This window comes from Sus scrofa, chromosome 13, assembly GCF_054392235.1.
Source record: "Sus scrofa isolate SSC_HxYL_T2T_F1_AM1 chromosome 13, Sscrofa_HxYL_maternal_Yorkshire_Landrace_v2.0, whole genome shotgun sequence".
NCBI lineage: Eukaryota > Metazoa > Chordata > Mammalia > Artiodactyla > Suidae > Sus > Sus scrofa.
The window spans coordinates 54,511,473-54,528,920 of NC_139395.1; the positions used below are offsets into that span (position 1 = coordinate 54,511,473).

At 37.0% G+C, this 17,448-nt stretch overlaps 1 protein-coding gene across 50 annotated transcripts in view; it reads left to right on the forward strand.

Moving 5' to 3' along the window:
* Nucleotides 1-17,448, forward strand: part of SLMAP (sarcolemma associated protein) — a 148,066-nt gene that overhangs the window by 104,126 nt on the left and 26,492 nt on the right. For all 50 annotated transcript variants that reach the window (XM_021069015.2, XM_021069013.2, XM_021069037.2 and 47 more), the window contains 3 exons: nucleotides 9,537-9,596; nucleotides 15,087-15,167; nucleotides 15,434-15,493. In XM_021069015.2, coding sequence (XP_020924674.1) covers nucleotides 9,537-9,596; nucleotides 15,087-15,167; nucleotides 15,434-15,493 — 201 coding nt within the window. The remainder of the gene's footprint in view (nucleotides 1-9,536; nucleotides 9,597-15,086; nucleotides 15,168-15,433; nucleotides 15,494-17,448) is intronic.

Below are 17,448 nucleotides of genomic sequence, written 5' to 3' on the forward strand. Positions count from 1 at the left end.
TATATTCTTTGAACTCTGCCACTTGATTAACTTGTATGCTGAGTGAAAGGATGAAGGGTAAAAGGTAGAGAAGCTAAGGATGTGAAGACCTACCATCACTTGATGGATATGGAGTGAAAAACAGCCCTCTCTAAACTGCTGCCTGCCCCTTTGATTTCTCTTGCAGCCATTGGTCATGGTGGCTTAGTCTGGTCTGCTTTATAGACACAAACTGCCCCCTTCCTCCAAGGGTATCTCCCTTTGGATGATGGAGTTAAGAATGCCATGAAATAAACTTATGTTTTTGTATTCTAAATCCATACTTAGTATGTGACTTACTGGTTTTTATTATTATTAGTCAAAAGTCTAATTCTCTTAATACTTCATGTCTTGTTTTTTTTCCTGATTAAAAATTTTTTTTCTCCCTGCCTCCCACCCCATTTTGCAATTACAGTCACTGTCTGTGTATGCTTCTCTCATTCCATCCTGCTTTCTCTTAGGGCTTTGCTTTCATATAGAAATGGCCTTATTTGGAAGTAATGCATTGAATCACTGTTGCTCGTGTGACTGTTTATTTTTCATCACTCTATGAGATCAGCCTCTCTAAATAATTTCAGGCTTATTCAGTTTACATATTGTACTTGAAACAGAGTTTTAAATTTTCATCTTTGAAACTTTTTTTTATCTAAACCAAAGCAGTTTGTTTATAACAAAGAATAGAAAACACTTGGTGTGGTTCCCTGCTCTTAATAGTTAGTATCCCTGTTACAGGAAAACTCCTGAGTTTCAATTATATGTTGCTTATTTTTTTTATTTTGTTGTTGTTAGATTAATTGTCCAGTCTAAGATATATTGGAGGGTTTTTGTTGTTTATACTAGCCATTTCCCCAGTTAGCTGGCTTTACAGTATTTCTGTCAAAATATTCTCCCAGTATAACTGCACAGAAAATAGTCTTCAGTCCATACCAATAGTGTTTTGGTAAATAAATTGTTCCTTTAAAAAAAAAAAGTCTATTTCTGTATTCTTGAAATTGATGCATTTTATTTTACTTTAAATCTAACTCTTATTTTTAGAGGTAGAAGAGTGCTCATTTTTTTTCCTCTTTTATTCTCCCTTGATCTTATGTTTTAAGACATAACTTCTGGAACTGTTTTTATGGAAAGACAATCTTCTATAACAAGAATTACTTTGAGTAATTTTATTTTTCTGCGAAAACAAATAATGTTGTGAAAGTCGGTATTAAAATAAGCATCCTTTCAATCAGAGTCTCCTTTCTGAACATGGTCTTCTCACTTCCTGTGCAGTTTGAAAGCTCTCTTTCCTACTATTTGCGTTATTGTTCTCTGAAGGGATATAAATTGTTGGCTTGATGTTGATGTTGATTGTTAATTTTCTTTCTTCTTTGGTCTTTTTAGAGTCACACTTGCGGCATATGGAGGTTCCCAGGCTAGGGGTCAAATCAGAGCTCTACGAGCTGAGTCTGCAACCTGCATCACAGCTCACAGGAAGGCCAGATCCTTAACCCACTGAGTTAGGCCAAGGATCAAACCTGTGTCCTCATGGATGCTAATCAGATTTGTTTCCGGCTGAGCCATGACGGACACTCCCTGATTGTTAGTTTTCACTTTGATTGTGTCTTGATGTTGATTTTAATCTCAATTTCTTAGCTATATTTCCCTTTAATGATTTTCTATGTAACTTTAGCTCATTTTCATTTGTGGTGTTTAGGATTGGATCAGAGAAACCTTGATGTGAATTCTGATTAGGTCCCTCATTGGCAAGATGACTCTGGGTGGTATGACCTTTTAAACCTCAATTTCATCTTTTATAAAATGGATGGTAGTACCTACTTCATAGGATTATTGTAAGAATTAAATAAGATCATGTTTACTAAGCTCTCTAAGTAATGCCTGGCACACAGAAATACATGTTAACTAGAAGGTAGAAAACTTTTGGAGGGGTGTGGGACACCGAGTTTGTAGAGAATGTTTAGTGGGGGCTTTCTTGTTGAAGTAATTTCTATTCCTCCCTTTTATTCCCATTTTCAAGACAGCAAAAGCTAATTAATCTAACTTTATTGCTCCTTTTAAAGTAATATGTTTCTTACAATTTAGGGATCGTCTAACTTTTAAATTATCAGTATGCCTGCCACTTAAAAATTTTGGTCTCAAGAGCATTGTTTTGATGCCCTAGTCATAACAATATTTTTTTTCTAAATGAAACCCAACCTTGAGATTTAGGCAATTACAGTAGCAAATTCTATAGTTCTTTTTTTTTTTTTTGGTTTTTTTTTTTGGTTTTTTTAGGGCCACACCCTTGGCATATAGAGGTTCCCAGGCTAGGGGTCTAATCGGAGCCTGCACCACAGCCACAGCAACGCCAGATCTGAGCCACATCTTAAGCCTGCACCACAGCTCACAGCAACACCGGATCCTTAACCCACTGAGCGAGGCCAGGGATTGAACCTGCAACCTCATGGGTCCTAGTCGGATTCATTAACCACTGCGCCATGACAGGAACTCCCAGATTCTGTAGTTCTTTTTTATTCTTTTACTCGTCTGTCTAAGATCTCTAGGGAATTGAAATCAGTGTATGATAGTCAGTGCTGTTTGAATTTATCTTCTGCTTTCAGTCGCTTGTATCTGTCATGTGAGGAAAGTGGCTTTTTAAGAATCTATTCTTGGAGTTCCTATCATGGTGCAGCAGAAATGAATCCGACTAGGAACCATGAGGTTGCAGGTTCAATCCCTGGCCTCGCTCAGTGGGTTAACAATCCATCGCAGACACAGCTCAGATCTGGCGTTGCTGTGGCTGTGGCATAGGCTGGCAGCTGTAACTCCGATTAGACCCCTAGCCTAGGAATCTCCATATGCCACAGGAGCAGCCCTTAAAAAAAAAAAACAAAAAAAAAACCAAAAAACCTATTCTAGTCTAGGCATACCTGTGCTCTCTTTGAGCTTTTTTGTTTGCGTTGCTCTCATTAATTTTGTGCCACATAGTAATATAGATAGTACATAATATATTTTTATCAACCAAAAGTAAAATTGGTTCTGTTCTATTCAGTCTTTGACGATATTTGACAGTTTTTGCAGTTCCACATACGTTGTCTGACTAAACAAAGTGCTCTGCTGGTGGTTCTCAAATGTTGTCAAACCATCAGTTCTACTCCTTGGTAGCTTACCAAGCCTATTAAGCATCTACTGTGTACATACCAGGCATTATTTTAGTTTTGGGGGACATAGAAATGAATAAGACAAAGATACCTTTGACTTCATGGAACTTACATTCTCTTGAGGAGACAAAAACTAATAAACTGCCAGGTACTGATAAGTCTGCTGAAGAAAAATGGAAGACTCTAAGGCAGTAGGTAGTGACAAAAGTATTCTATAGGATTTGAACAGATTTGGGACTAAGCTGATTGTGTGAATTGTACATGTGTCTGGGGAAAGAGCGTGTGAGATGGAGAGAATCCAAGGCAGGTATGAAATTGGAGTTTTAGAACAATAAAAATGCCTTTTAACAAAATAAATAGGGAGTTCTCATTGTGACTCAGCAGAAACAAATCTGATTAGCATCCATGTGGATGCAGGTTCGATCCCTGGCCTCCCTCAGTAGGTTAAGGATCTGGCGTTTTCGTGAGCTATGGTGTTGCAGACGTGGCTTGGATCTGGTGTGGCTGTGTCTGTGGTGTAGGCCGACAACTACAGCTCTGATTCAACCCCTAGCCTGGGAACCTCCATATGCCGCAGGTGCGGCCCTAAAAAGACAATAAATAAATAAATACCCAGATAGTAAATATTTTAGGCCTTTCAGGTTATAAGGTCTCTGTTGTAACCACCAGACTCTGCTATTGTGGTAGTAAGCAGCCATGGATGGTATGTAAATGAGTGGACCTAGCTGTGTTCCTGTAAAACTTTACCTAGCAAATAGCAGGCTGGATTTGGCCCTGTGGGGATATAGTCGGCTTATAGACTGTGTAGGTCAGGGTAAGGACTTCAGATTTTGTTCTCAGGGTAAGAGGTTTTGAGTAATAAATTAATCCTAATGTGTGTTTATAGTTTTTTAAAGAAGGTGATACTTTGGGGAGTTGCCGTTGTGGCGTAGCAGAAACAAATCTGACTAGGAACCGTGAAGTTGCGGGTTTGATCCCTGGCCTTGCTCAGTGGGTTAAGGATCTGGTGTTGCCATGAGCTGTGGTGTAGGTCGCAGATGTGTCTCGAATCCTGTGTTGCTGTGGCTGTGGTGTAGGCTGGCAGCTGTAGTTCTGATTAGACCCCTAGCCTGGGAACCTCCATATGCCGAGGGTGCAGCCCTAAAAACCAAAAAAAAAAAAAAAAAAAAAAGGAAAAAGGTCGTACCTTGATCTTCAACATCCTAGAAAAAGATTGGAATGGCTTTCAGAACCTGTGGTATAACATTTCATTATTTGCTCTGTTCATATAACAAGCATTTGTGGAACCTGTATTAGGCGTCAGGTGTCGAGAATTAAATTATTAATTAATAAGCTACCTCCCTGCTTTCACTAGACTCTAAATTCCTAGGTTTATCATAATTGTCTTGGTAATACCATGTAAGTATTTGAAAGAATGAGTATATTCTTCAAAGAGTTTGTAGTATGTTGGGAAAGCTAAACATACCGTATAGCTAAATAAAGATACAAATGAAGAGCTATGGAAGAGGATAGGAGAGATAGCAAATCCATCTTGGAAAAAGGAATATATAAGAGAGAAATATAAGAGAGCTAGACAAGACATCACTACTTAGAAATGATTAAAATGTAGCAGGTAGTTAATGCTATTTTTTTTTTGTCTTTTTTTTTTTAGGGCCACGCCCACAGCATATGGAAGTTCCCAGGCTAGGGGTCTAATCAGAGCTGTAGCCACCGGCGTATGCCACAGCCACAGCAATGCCAGATCCAAGCCACGTCTGCAACCTGCACCATAGCTCATGGCAATACCCGATCCCCAAGCCACTCAGCAAGGCCAGGGATCGAACCTGCATCCTCATGTATCCTAGTCGGGTTCGTTAACCACTGAGCCATGAAGGGAACTGCCAGTTAATGCTACTTTAAAAAAAATAATAATTTTAGGAGTTCACGCTATAGCTCAGTGGGTTAAGGACCCGACGTAGTCTCCATGAGAATGCAGGTTCAATCCCTGGCCATAAAAAGAAAAAAAAATTATATATATGTACATTTTTAAAGAATTTTTGAGTTGTTCCCCAGTAGCATAGAGGATTAAAGATCCAGCATTGTCAGTACTGTGACTCAGGTCACTGCTATGAACAGGTTCAATCCCTGGCCCTCAATCTAACATGTGTTGTGAATGCAGCCAAAAAAAAAAAAAAAAAAAAAAAAGAATCTTTGAGGTCTTAAAGAATAATGTTATTTTTTTTTTTTTCCTTGCTTGGTATAATTATAAAAATTTGTTTTCTACTTTCCCCCAGTACAAACAGTGCTGCATTGGAAGTATTTGTTCAAGCCTCTCTTTCCAATGTGATATGCAGGAGGGGTTGTGGGGTCAAAGGGCATGTGCTTTTAACATTTGGAGAGCTCCTGCCAAATTGCTCTCTAAAAAAAAAAGTGATACCAATTTATACTTATACCAAAAGGGCTCCAGGTTACTCATTAACCCACCCCTCTCAGTGCTGAATGTTTGCCAACCTGATGGCCAAACAATGCTTATGGCACTGTGTTGTGGGTAGACCATAAATTTCTCATGTTTACTGGACATTTGCATTTCTTTGCCTGTGAATTGTATGTTCCTATTCTTTGCCCTTTTTCCTCTTGTGTTTGACTTTTCTTACTCGTTTTTGGAAGGTCTCATATCTTTGTTTGCCTTCTCCCCAGCCTTTTTCCCATTCCTTGTTTTATTTTTTCTCTGCCACTCGGTATACTATTTGTTTATTTTTTTATGACCTGTCCCACCCCCTACCATTAGAATGTAAGAACCAGGAGGGTATGGATTTTGTCATTTGTTCATTCTAATGTTTCTAGCATCTAGGACAGTGTTTGGGCACATAATAGGGCCCCCTAATTAATTATTCCATAACAACTTTTTATTATGTGAATAATAACCTTTTATCTGTTATTTGTTTTTCACATATTTTTACCATGTTCGAACTTACTCTTTAGCTTTGTTCATGGTGAATTGGATGATACAGAATTTTTATTTTATTTTTTTTTTATTTTTATTTTTTTTTGCTATTTCTTGGGCTGCTCCCACGGCATATGGAGGTTCCCAGGCTAGGGGTCCAATCGGAGCTGTAGCCACCAGCCTACGCCAGAGCCACAGCAACGCAGGATCCGAGCCACGTCTGCAACCTACACCACAGCTCACGGCAACGCCGGATCGTTAACCCACTGAGCAAGCGCAGGGACCAAACCCGAAACCTCATGGTTCCTAGTCGGATTCGTTAACCACTGCTCCACGACGGGAACTCCTGTTTTATATTTCTAAAATTAGTTTCCACCCTCATTCTCTTTGTCTTTATGGTCTTATATCTTTCATAATCTTTTACTATGAATGGATCCATTCACCATATTTAATCAAAGGCTTACTGCCTCCCTTTTAAAACCCTTTTTCTTTGACTTCTAGGATACTACTCATGACTACTTCTTTTACTTGTGCTTATTCATTCCTTCCTTCTCGGTCTTTCACTGGCTTTCCCTTCTTCTGATTGTGATTTAAATGTGTGTACAATTCAACAGCAGGAAAAAAAACTTATTAGAAAATGGGCAGAAGATCTGATTAGGTATATATGTGAATTTAACCTCAAAAAAGATAGCCATATCTTTCACCAGTATATATGTGAATTTAACCTCAAAAAAGATAGCCATATGCTAACTGTATAAAATTTAAGAATACCAGGGATAAAGAGAAGATTCTGAAAATTGCCAGACAGAAACAAAGAATCTCATACTGTATTAATCATAATAAACTAAATTACTATATAGCAATAAACCCTGAAATTTTAATGACTTAATTCAATGAACATTGAGTTTTTTCATTTGTGCTACATGTCCATGGTGAGGGAGAACACCCTGCCTCCATATTAGCCAGATTAGAGTCTAGGCTAATCTGAACACATGGTTTCCAGAATTTGGTTAGAAAGAAGTGTAGAAAAAGTCCTGCTGTCTTTTAAATGCTTTGACCCTGGCTAGAATTAGGCATATGGACCTTCCTTAGTGCCAGGGACAGTTTTCTGAAGTGCCCAGAAAGGACAGGTATATTCTCTCCCGTGCATATTGAAGAACAAGAGTCAGACTGGCATTAGACTTACCTTCCAGTTTGAAGCTACAAGACAGTAGAACAATGTTTTAAAAATTCTGAAAGAAAAGTGTATCCTGTAGAATTATGTATCTGTCAGACATGAAGGTAGAACATTGCCATTTTCAGAAGGCAGAACACTTCCTTCTGTCTACCCCTTATCAGGAAATTATCAGAGAATATGTTACACTAAAATAAGGGAATAAAACAGAAAGAGGAAGATTTGGAATGTGGGGGCAAGGAATTTTGTATAGGATACAGCTCAGACTGGAGCAGGAAGATTAAAGGGCTGGGAAAAGGAGACAGGGATGAATAATGTGATAGATTTCCTGGTATGTTTGAGCATTTTATGGTTTTATAAGAACTTGGACTGTGTTTCAGATAAATTTTTTAAAATTAGCAAAACAAATGAAAACATTATAAGTTCAAAAAACACTGAATGATGTACGAGAAGAGAATTACATATTATATTACTCAGATATAAATAATAATCATAATATAAATACCAATTACAGATGGACAAAATATAACACTTATGAGGATGATGATAGGATACGAGAGCTTACTCATCTATGAGAGATTGTCGGTAAATAATGTCTAAAATGGAAAAATTAAGAAATAGCAATATAGGAATTCCCGTGATGGCTCAGTGATGATGAAGCTGACTAGTATCCATGAAGGTGCAGGCTCAATCTCTGGCCTCTCTGAGTGGGTTAAAAGATGTGTAGGAGTTCCTGTCATGGCTCAGTGGTTAACAAACCCAACTAGTATCCATGAGGACTCAGGTTCGATCCCTGGCCTCGCTCAGTGAGCTAAGGATCTGGTGTTGCTGTGAGCTGTGGTGTAGGTTGCAGACGCAGCTCGGATCCTACATTGCTGTGGCCGTGGCTGTGGTGTAGGCCAGCAGCTACAGCTCTGATTCGACCCCTAGCTTGGGAACCTCCAAGTGCCACCAGTGTGGCCCTAAAATATATGTATATTTTAAAAAGCAATATATTATTTAGAAATGTAAATGTAAAGAGCCAAAGAAATGGCTAGAGATTAAAAAGTTGTTGCTTGTAGGAAGTGATTTTCAGGAATGGAATGGAGTAGGGCAGCTTACATTATATATCTTGAAGGACTAAGGCCCTTTAAAATTATCTGAATCTATTACTTTAACTTTTTTTTTTTTCAAAAAGGTTTAGGCAAACGGTGCCATATCCTGCAAAAACCCTAAATGAAATGAAAATCATGAAAAGGAGCTGTGGGTATTGGCAGATAGGAGGTTATAGTGATCTTGGAGTGGTTTCAGTGGTTGAATGATGGGTGTAGACCAAGTTGAAGTGGATCAAAGAGTAGAAGAACAGGGAAATTATTTCACATATTGTAAAAGTGTAAACTGAAGGAAACCAACCGACATACAGGATCAATTAAGTGAAATAGATATATTATCCTCCTGAGTGAAAGGCAGAATATAAAAATCCAACTTTAAATAAACTATAAAGAAGCTGCATTATACATTTGCAAAGGATCCCCCATAAAATTTTGTTTTAATTTTAGTTTCTTTAAATAATTAGCTCTTCTGAACGGATTCATTTTACTTAAACATGTCATACAGGCATCCCTCCTAAATTGTATCAAAAGAGAAAAATAAACTGTTGGTATAACATTATTTCCTTTTTTTTTTCTTTTTGTCTCTTTAGGACCTCACCCATGGCATATGGAAGTTCTCAGGCTAGGGGTCGAATTGAAGCTATAACTGTCAGCCTCCACCACAGCTACAGCGACTTGGAATCCAAGCCACACCTGTGACCTACATCACAGCTCACTGAAACGCCAGATCCTTAATCCACTGAGCGAGGCCATGGGTCAAACCTGCATCCTCATGGATGCTAGTCAGCTTTGTTACCACTGAGCCACAATGGAAACTCCTATATTATTTCTTTATCTAAATTAAATACCTTCTCAGAATTCGTTTGTTTCAACTAAATATCTTGATTTAAAGGGGATTGCTTTGTTTGTTCTGAGTTCTTTTTTAAAAGTTCTAGACTTTTAAAATAAGATGAAAAATAATGAAAACTGAAGGCAAATTTTCCCTTATCCTCAGATTTCTGCATTGACCTGATTATTCTATCATAGCTCAAGTTCCCTTAGTTCCCCTTCTAGGTTCAAGTTTTTGTTCACGCCTAGTCATGGGAGTAATGTTATCATCTTTAAATTTGGTCATGGAATGTGTTGTACTGCCCCGCTCGGGGAAATGCTTGCTCCTCAGTTTGGGCTTGGATAGTAACGTTTATTTTCTTTGGCAGAGAAGCTGATCGTCGAGGGGCATCTAACCAAAGTGGTAGAAGAAACAAAGCTTTCAAAAGGTTCGTTTTCTGTGGGATTTTTTGGTGGGTTTGACAACTTTTTTGGATAATGAAGGCTAGTGTACAAGGTCATGTATTTTAACATGAATTTATTTCTTATAGCTTACAAAATGGCAATCCAATAACAGTATCAGATAATAATATAAAACAGAAATCTCTTTTAAGAAGGATGTATTCATCAGAAAGTTTCTTTTTAAATGGGAGTGAGTGTGTGTGTGTGTGTGTGTGTGTGTGTGTGTGTGTGTGTGTTGTAATGCTTGGAATAGGTTTCTTTGAGTATTAAAGATTTGTTGCGATCTCTGTCTTACTTCCAGCATTATTTTCAGCTTTTATCTCAAATTTTTAATCAAATTCAATGTAAGTTTTTTTTGAAACAGGTGGAAAATGCTTGCAGTTCTATTTTTGTGGTTATTCTGCTTTAATATTCCTAATGACATTTTTTAATGTTATCTTAATTGTTAACATCTCAATTTTTTATTTAAACAAAAGTGATTATATAAAACCTTCTTATATTTTATAATGAATAGTCCTGTAATTGTCTGAAGTGATTTATTTTGTTAATTCTTTTCTGTTATGACTGTCAGAGAAGAAAAGTGAGTTTTAAAGCAACATATTGTCAAATCACTTTTATGTACGGGGAAATCAGGCAAATAAATTTAGTGACATATGTTCATTATCATTATAAGACTTTCATCAGAAGAACATGCCAGTTTGAAATTTAAAACTAAATTCACATTTTGGTTAGTTAAAACAATGAGTGATAAAAGTTCGCAATACTTGTCTTCATTACATTCTGTTTTATGAAGGTAACTGGATCCATTTGGCTTTTAAAAACTTTTAAAAGGATAGTGTTATTTCAACTATCTGGTGGCTTCCATTTGGAGTTTTGTGCACGGCAGATGCCATATTTGGAGAAAGAATGCACAAAATATGCATCACTAATATTGTTCTGGCAAACAGGCATTGAATTTCAGAACAGTGAACTATTTTTAGTACATACGGCAATTTATTTCATCTTATTAAAGTGAGATGAGAACAGATTTTAAAATAGCTTTTACTTCACCACCTAATACCTATTAAGATTAGTTGGTTTAGTAATAGCCAACACTTTGATGTGCAAATAGAGTCTTAGAAAAAAACCAGTGCTTCTTTTAGTTAAAGAAAAGTGTCTTGCTACCTTAGAGCTTCTATTTAACTCATTCTGAATTAGAATATATTTCCTTGAAATCATTATTAAAAAAGAAAATTTTATGATTTCCTTTTGAAATCTGGCTGTAAAGTAAATACTGAAAGGTTAAAGTACATGCTTTTTGACCTAGCAGTTTCACTTCTGAGTTGTTATCTTAAGGAACAAATTGGACAAATGTACAAGGGCATTTATTTCAGTGGTTTTTTTAAAAAGAAAACAAGCATCCAATAATAAGGGCATTTATTTAATAAATTATAGCAAGTAAGTCCGTGAAAGTGAATAGAATACATCCCTTATTCATGAAAACACAGATATAAGTTTTACATACCCAGAGATTTGTCTATCAGCAGTTAGTTAACATTTTACTGGTATTTCTCACAGTTAGCATGCAGAGGTACGCTAGTCCTTGTAACAAATTAGATAGCCAAAATAGGTTACATTTTAAATTCTTTCGATCTGGCTATAAAGTATTTTCTTTTGGGCTTTACTGGATTTTTTTTTTTTTTTTTTTTTTTTTTTTTTTGCTTTTGTTGGAGATTTTGTAATGGGATTTTCTTTTTCTTTTTTTTTTCTTTTTTTTTTTTTTTTAATCTTTTTGCCATTTCTTGGGCTGCTCCCGCAGCATATGGAGGTTCCCAGGCTTGGGGGCGAATTGGAGCTGTAGCCGCCGGCCTGCGCCAGAGCCACAGCAACACAGGATCTGAGCCGAGTCTGCAACCTACACCACAGCTCACGACAATACCTGATCCTTAACCCACTGAGCAAGGCCAGGGATTGAACCCGCAACCTCACGGTTCCTAGTCAGATTCACTAACCACTGCTCCACGACGGGAACTCCTATAATGGGATTTTCTACCTTGAAAATACCAGTTGTTAGAAATTGCCAATTACCAACTAGTATGAATTTTAGTAGTATTTCCTCCAGATATTTTAGCTAATGTAAAATGTAATCATAAGTTGCATAAGCTTTTTCTTCAAGCCCTAATGACTTGCAGTCATTATATGTTTACAATAGATTCAGGGGTGGAAGTAGAAAGAATATGGAGTAGGTCAATAGCAGCTTACAATTCCAGGTTCTACCAGTAGCTAGCTTTGTGCCCTCAGACAATTTACTTAGCTCTTTAAACCTCAGTTTCCTCATTTGTAGAATGGGATTGACAGTATTTAACTTATAGGATGTTGTAGGAATTTAATGAAATACTACTTACAATGCAGGAAACACTATTCTGTTGTCCAAGAGTTGTTAGTTCTCCCCCCACCCCCAACTGATCCTTAACATTGCTTTCTTTGCAAGTAATGGTTCCAGGGTTGTAGGAAGTAATCTAAGGCCAAATGTTTGTTTTTTCCATCCAGCATTATGTCTGCTTGAGGATATGGTGAAGATCATCACTTTATTGTAGACTTCTCAGTTTGGGAATAGTTTTGGTATTGATGTTGGTAGCTATTCTTCCATTTATTTATTTATACTGTTGGTATATATATTTATTAAGTACTGCAGAAAAAAAATCAACTAGTAATGACTTTTTTAAGACTGGAGAGTTGGGTGCTGCTTCAAAGCTGAAGAGTAAGTATCTTGAAAAGTAGACTCTAGCACTCATTTGTTGTGTCCTTTGTTTTCATATTGAGTAGATTTGGTTTGCCTCCATAAGGCAGAGTATTAGGACACAATGATGGACATGACATGACTTGCTAAAAATTTGCCTTCTTACTCAAAGTAGAACTGTCTTTACTAATCCTCTTTTTGGAGCACCTACTGTATATATGAAATGCGGGTATAGCAGTTAACAAAATAGACAAAAATTACTGCCCTCATGGAACGTATATTCTTCTAAGATCTTAATGAAGGATTTGGTCCCACCTTAAGACAATTTTACCTTCTTGGCTACTACTCTAAATATGATAAAAGTTCCTTCTAAGCCTGAGAATACTTTTGAAAATACATTCCTCTTGGTTTACCTCAATATTTTTATCATAAAATTGCCAAGGATATTAAAATTAGAAACGAGTCATTTTTGTCTTTTCCTTTTTGTTCCCACAGAGCAGTTTCTGTTCTATCTACATATAGATAAGATGCATTAATCTGCCTTATTTGAGACTGTAACTTGGTAATCAAAACTAGTACATTCAGAACTGTCAGACTGTAACACACTATGAGTGCACCAGAGGTCACAAATTAGATTCCCATGGGTCTCAGTGGTCAGTGACTTCAGTTCTAATCTAAGCTCCCTGTCTCTGAGCAGTTGGCCTTAGACTAGAAATGGCAGTGAGAAAAGAAGCAAAAGGCTTCTTGTGTTCATCACTCATTTCACAAGTTAAGCCACAAATTCTAGGGTATTCTTATATGGAATAACAGTAATAAGTTATATTTTAATGTTGTATCAAATGTTTTGACAGTGATGATTTACACATGTTTCTGATTACTTTCAAAATGGCAAATATCTCTTGATTTAGTTGATTATGAAAACAGTGTATGTTCACTCTAATTTTTCAATGTTTAACTCTGTGAAGTTAGAAAATAAATGTGTACCCCTACTTCCAGAAATGGTAATTGGCATATCTATTGTAGGATCCTTCTAGATTTGAATAAAGGTATACAGTAAAAAATTCATAGCTAGGAGTTCCCATTGTAGCTTAGCAGTAATGAACCTGACTAGCATCCATGAGAACGCAGGTTCAATCCTTAGCCCCACTCAGTGGGTTAAGGATCTGGAATTGCCGTGAGCTGTGGTGTAGGTCACAGATGCAGCTTGGATCTGGCGTTGCTGTGGCTCTGGCCAGCAGTTGCAGCTCCGATTCGATCCCTAGCCTAGGAACTTTCACAGGCCGCAGGTCAGCCCTTAAAAAAAAAAATCATAGCGAGATGTGTAGCTATTTTCAATCTAAACGGAAGTCATACAGTTTAACAGACTTTATTTTTACTTAATAGTAGTAAATATATCTTGACCATCCTTATGTATATATGCTATACTATATATTGCCTTATTATTTCCTTAGGAAAAGTACAAGAAGTGGATATGCACATTTAATTTTTGATATGGATTACCACAAACAGCATAGTCAGGTTCATAACATTATAAAAATAATCATACGCTTAGTGCATTTATAATCTCACTAAGGAAACTAGATATATGTACACACAGAGAATGATATAAAATAAAACATGATTAATTGCAAAAAAAAAGTCCCAAGAAGATATAGTAAGGAGCAAAATGCTGGAGAAATGAAGACTTCCTTAGAGGTAATAGGACTTAGACAGTATCTTACAGAATGAATAGGCTAAGTAGAGAGAATGTCCTTGAATTCAGGGAAATAGTAACTCAAGCAAAGAGTTGCAGGCCATGATGAGCTGGAATGCCTCAGAGCTGTAAAGAGGCTGACCAGACTGAAGCAGAGCTCATGAGAGAAGTAATGCAGGGCCAGGTTATGGCTAAACTCCAAGGTATAAAGCTTGGCTGAGGCCTTGTGATGGCCAAGGTCTTAAGGAGAATGGGGAGATGCTAGAGGACAATGGCCAGAGGAGTGACCATCTCTTTAAGTGCTGTCTTAATGCATGGCATAGTATATACAGATGTACCATTGCAGATGAGGATTTACGGCCTGACTCTAATTAACTGCCAGTCATCTTTAATAAATTGTTAGCCTTGTATTTAGGATTTTTGAGAGCAGTTCATTGAAAGTCAGGCTTAGGATATCTTCATCGGATCAGGCGGCACACCATTTACAAATAAATAACTTCAAAACTTTATTTTGAGGTTTTCTCTTGTGGTTCAGGTACAGTTGTATTTTCTTTAGATATAAATGGCTGTTAATTTTCTTGTTTTAAATGTTACTTTGATAGAAAATAATGGTGAATTTTAAAAGAGTTTTTATTATGAATGTGAATATTACTAAGGCAACCTAACTGGTGTTTTTATATAATAGAATCATTTCCTTTCATTGTTTTCATACAATGCCCACATTGTCCTGGCCATTTTACAGTATTTGTTGCAGTTGTCTGAGTACTTTAGCATAGCTTGCTTCATTTTTGTTCCCAGTTGGCCAGTGGACAGTCTTGAACAAAAGCCCCACCCCTCTGCACAGGAGTCATGATCCACATTATAATTTTATGTGAGCTTCATGTAACAACCATCATTCCATTTTGGACTGGAATGGTAAAGAAGTAAGAGATTCAGTGACCTCAGTTAATTTTAAAAGTATTTTGCATAGCAGTAGATTTAGAGCACACACAGCCTAAAGCACTTTTATTGATATAAGCGATTTCAATTGTAATGAGATTCTGCTTTTATCTTTTTCCTAATTAGAAAACCAGGCAAGAGCAAAGGAATCTGATTTATCAGATACTTTGAGTCCAAGCAAGGAGAAAAGTAGTGACGACACTACGGGTGAGTTTTAACCAGATGTTTATAAATTTGCAGATATTTTTGTTACCTATGAAGCAGTTTAAATACAAAGGTTAGTGTGGGTGGAGATGTCAGTTTGTGTTTGGAGTAGAAAGGAAATCACTTCCTTGAATCTTGGATAAATTTTTAAAGTACTTTCAATGTTCCAAATATTATAGCTGTATAAATTTCACTTTTTTATTTTGATAGTGAAAACTCGTTGATACAGAGCTTACTGTTCATAATTATCTTTTCTCCCCTCCTTATAGACGCCCAAATGGATGAGCAAGATCTAAATGAACCCCTTGCTAAAGTGTCCCTATTAAAAGGTACTTTATTAACATGTTTTTATGACACTTTAAATCAGGGCATCAGATTCACTCTTTGCCACAAAATCAATTCCATGTATTATATGAAGTTTTAAGTTTTAGTTAAAAGATTAAGATAGGTGCTCTAAAGTGGCAGAAACTAAAATTTAAAATGTTAATGTTGGTGCCAATGCTTTAAAGAAAAACATTTAAATTGTAAAATAATCTGTATCAATCAAAGTTATATGAAGGGCAAAGCAATAACTGATAGAATATGAAATGCAGCTGTGTTTTTTTTTCTGTTTACCTTGATGTCTCTGATAGAAACTTATTACCACTTTTAGTGTAAATTAGAAAGAGATAAAAATATTAACTTTCCTGAAAGAACCACCTGTTCTTTGCTCTGTTATTATACGGTAGCAGTTGTAAATTTCTTCATTTTCTGGTGCACCTCATCCTCTAATAATATCTCCAAATTCTTAGGTCTCTTCTGGAAATTTTGACTGAGATTAAGATGAGCAGTGCATATAATAAACTCTTTCACTTGTCTAATTTCTCACTAAGAAGTACATTTATTTCTTGATATTTACTTGTTTAGAATGAAAAGGGTAGGAACTAAATTAGCATTAATGCCTTGACATGGCTTATTGATGAACTTGTGATTATCAGCATTTGGTCTCTTTTATAATTACCTTATTGTACACAAGAAAAGTTCACATATAAATTCAGCTAAGTAGTTTAAGCATTTTGGTAACAGTGGACCAGTACCAGGCAACTCTCTGAAATCAGCAGTAAGAGCAGCCTTTGGAGGTTTCTTTGTATAGAAATGTCTTTACTTTTAGCTGGGCTGTTCAGGGATCTCCCAACCCAGACTCTTAAGTTTTGGATTACATAGGGAAGCCGTAGTTTCACGCTGCATGGCCTTGCTGCTGTCCTAGTTATATAATGATTGAGATTGGAGGTGGTTAACAAAAGATTACACAGATTCTTTTAGAGTTCCTTTGTCTGTGCATCATGGCGTTCTCTTTTCTTCCCCCTGCCTTCTGAAGCTCACATGGCTCTTTGAGCCACCTTTGATTGGATTTCCTTACCAAGGGAAACCCTGCACATTACTGACCCAGGCAACCAATTGCCAACCTATTTTTTTTTAATATATTTTTTTTCCTTTTTAGGGCCGCACCTGCGGCATATGGCAGTTCCCAGGCTAGGGGTTGAATTGGAGCTGCAGCTGGGGCCTATGCCACAGCCGTGGCAATGCCAGATCCCAACCACATCTGTGGCTTACGCTATAGCTTGCGGCAATGCGGAATGCTTAACCCACTGAGCAGCGCCAGGGATCGAACCCACATCCTCACAGACACTATGTCGGGTTCTTAACCCACTGAGCCACAATGTGAACTCCTTGCCAACCTATTTTAAGTATGACCATAGTTTGTACCCAGTACTCTTACTGATCTGCACTCTTCTCAGGTGGACTTTGGTGTGGATGAGACATGTTTTTTTCCTAGTGTTTTAATAATAAAGATAAGTTAATGTTTGTACAGTCCAGAAATTTCGTCTTGGAGCATTTCTGATTCTTCTCAGAAATGTAATACTATTAATATATAAAATGCTGTTAATGATACTGAAAAAATTTCAGAACCTTGGGACTTTATGAAAACATAGAGAAACAAGAGGGAAGATTAATGAGTAATGAACATCTGTAATTTAAAAAGTAGCTGCTCTTACGGCTTTTTCCTATAGAAATCGCCACAAAATCTTTTTTTTTTTTTTTATTTTTTTTATTTTTTTAAGATAGCACCCAGGGCATAATGGAAGTTCCCAGGCTAGGGTTTGAATTGGAGCTGCAGCTTCCGTCTTACACCACAGCCACAGCAACGCAGGATCCAAGCCACATGTGCGACCTACACCACATCCTAACCCCCTGAGCAAGGCCAGGGATTCAACGATCATCCTCGTGGGTACTAGTTGGGTTT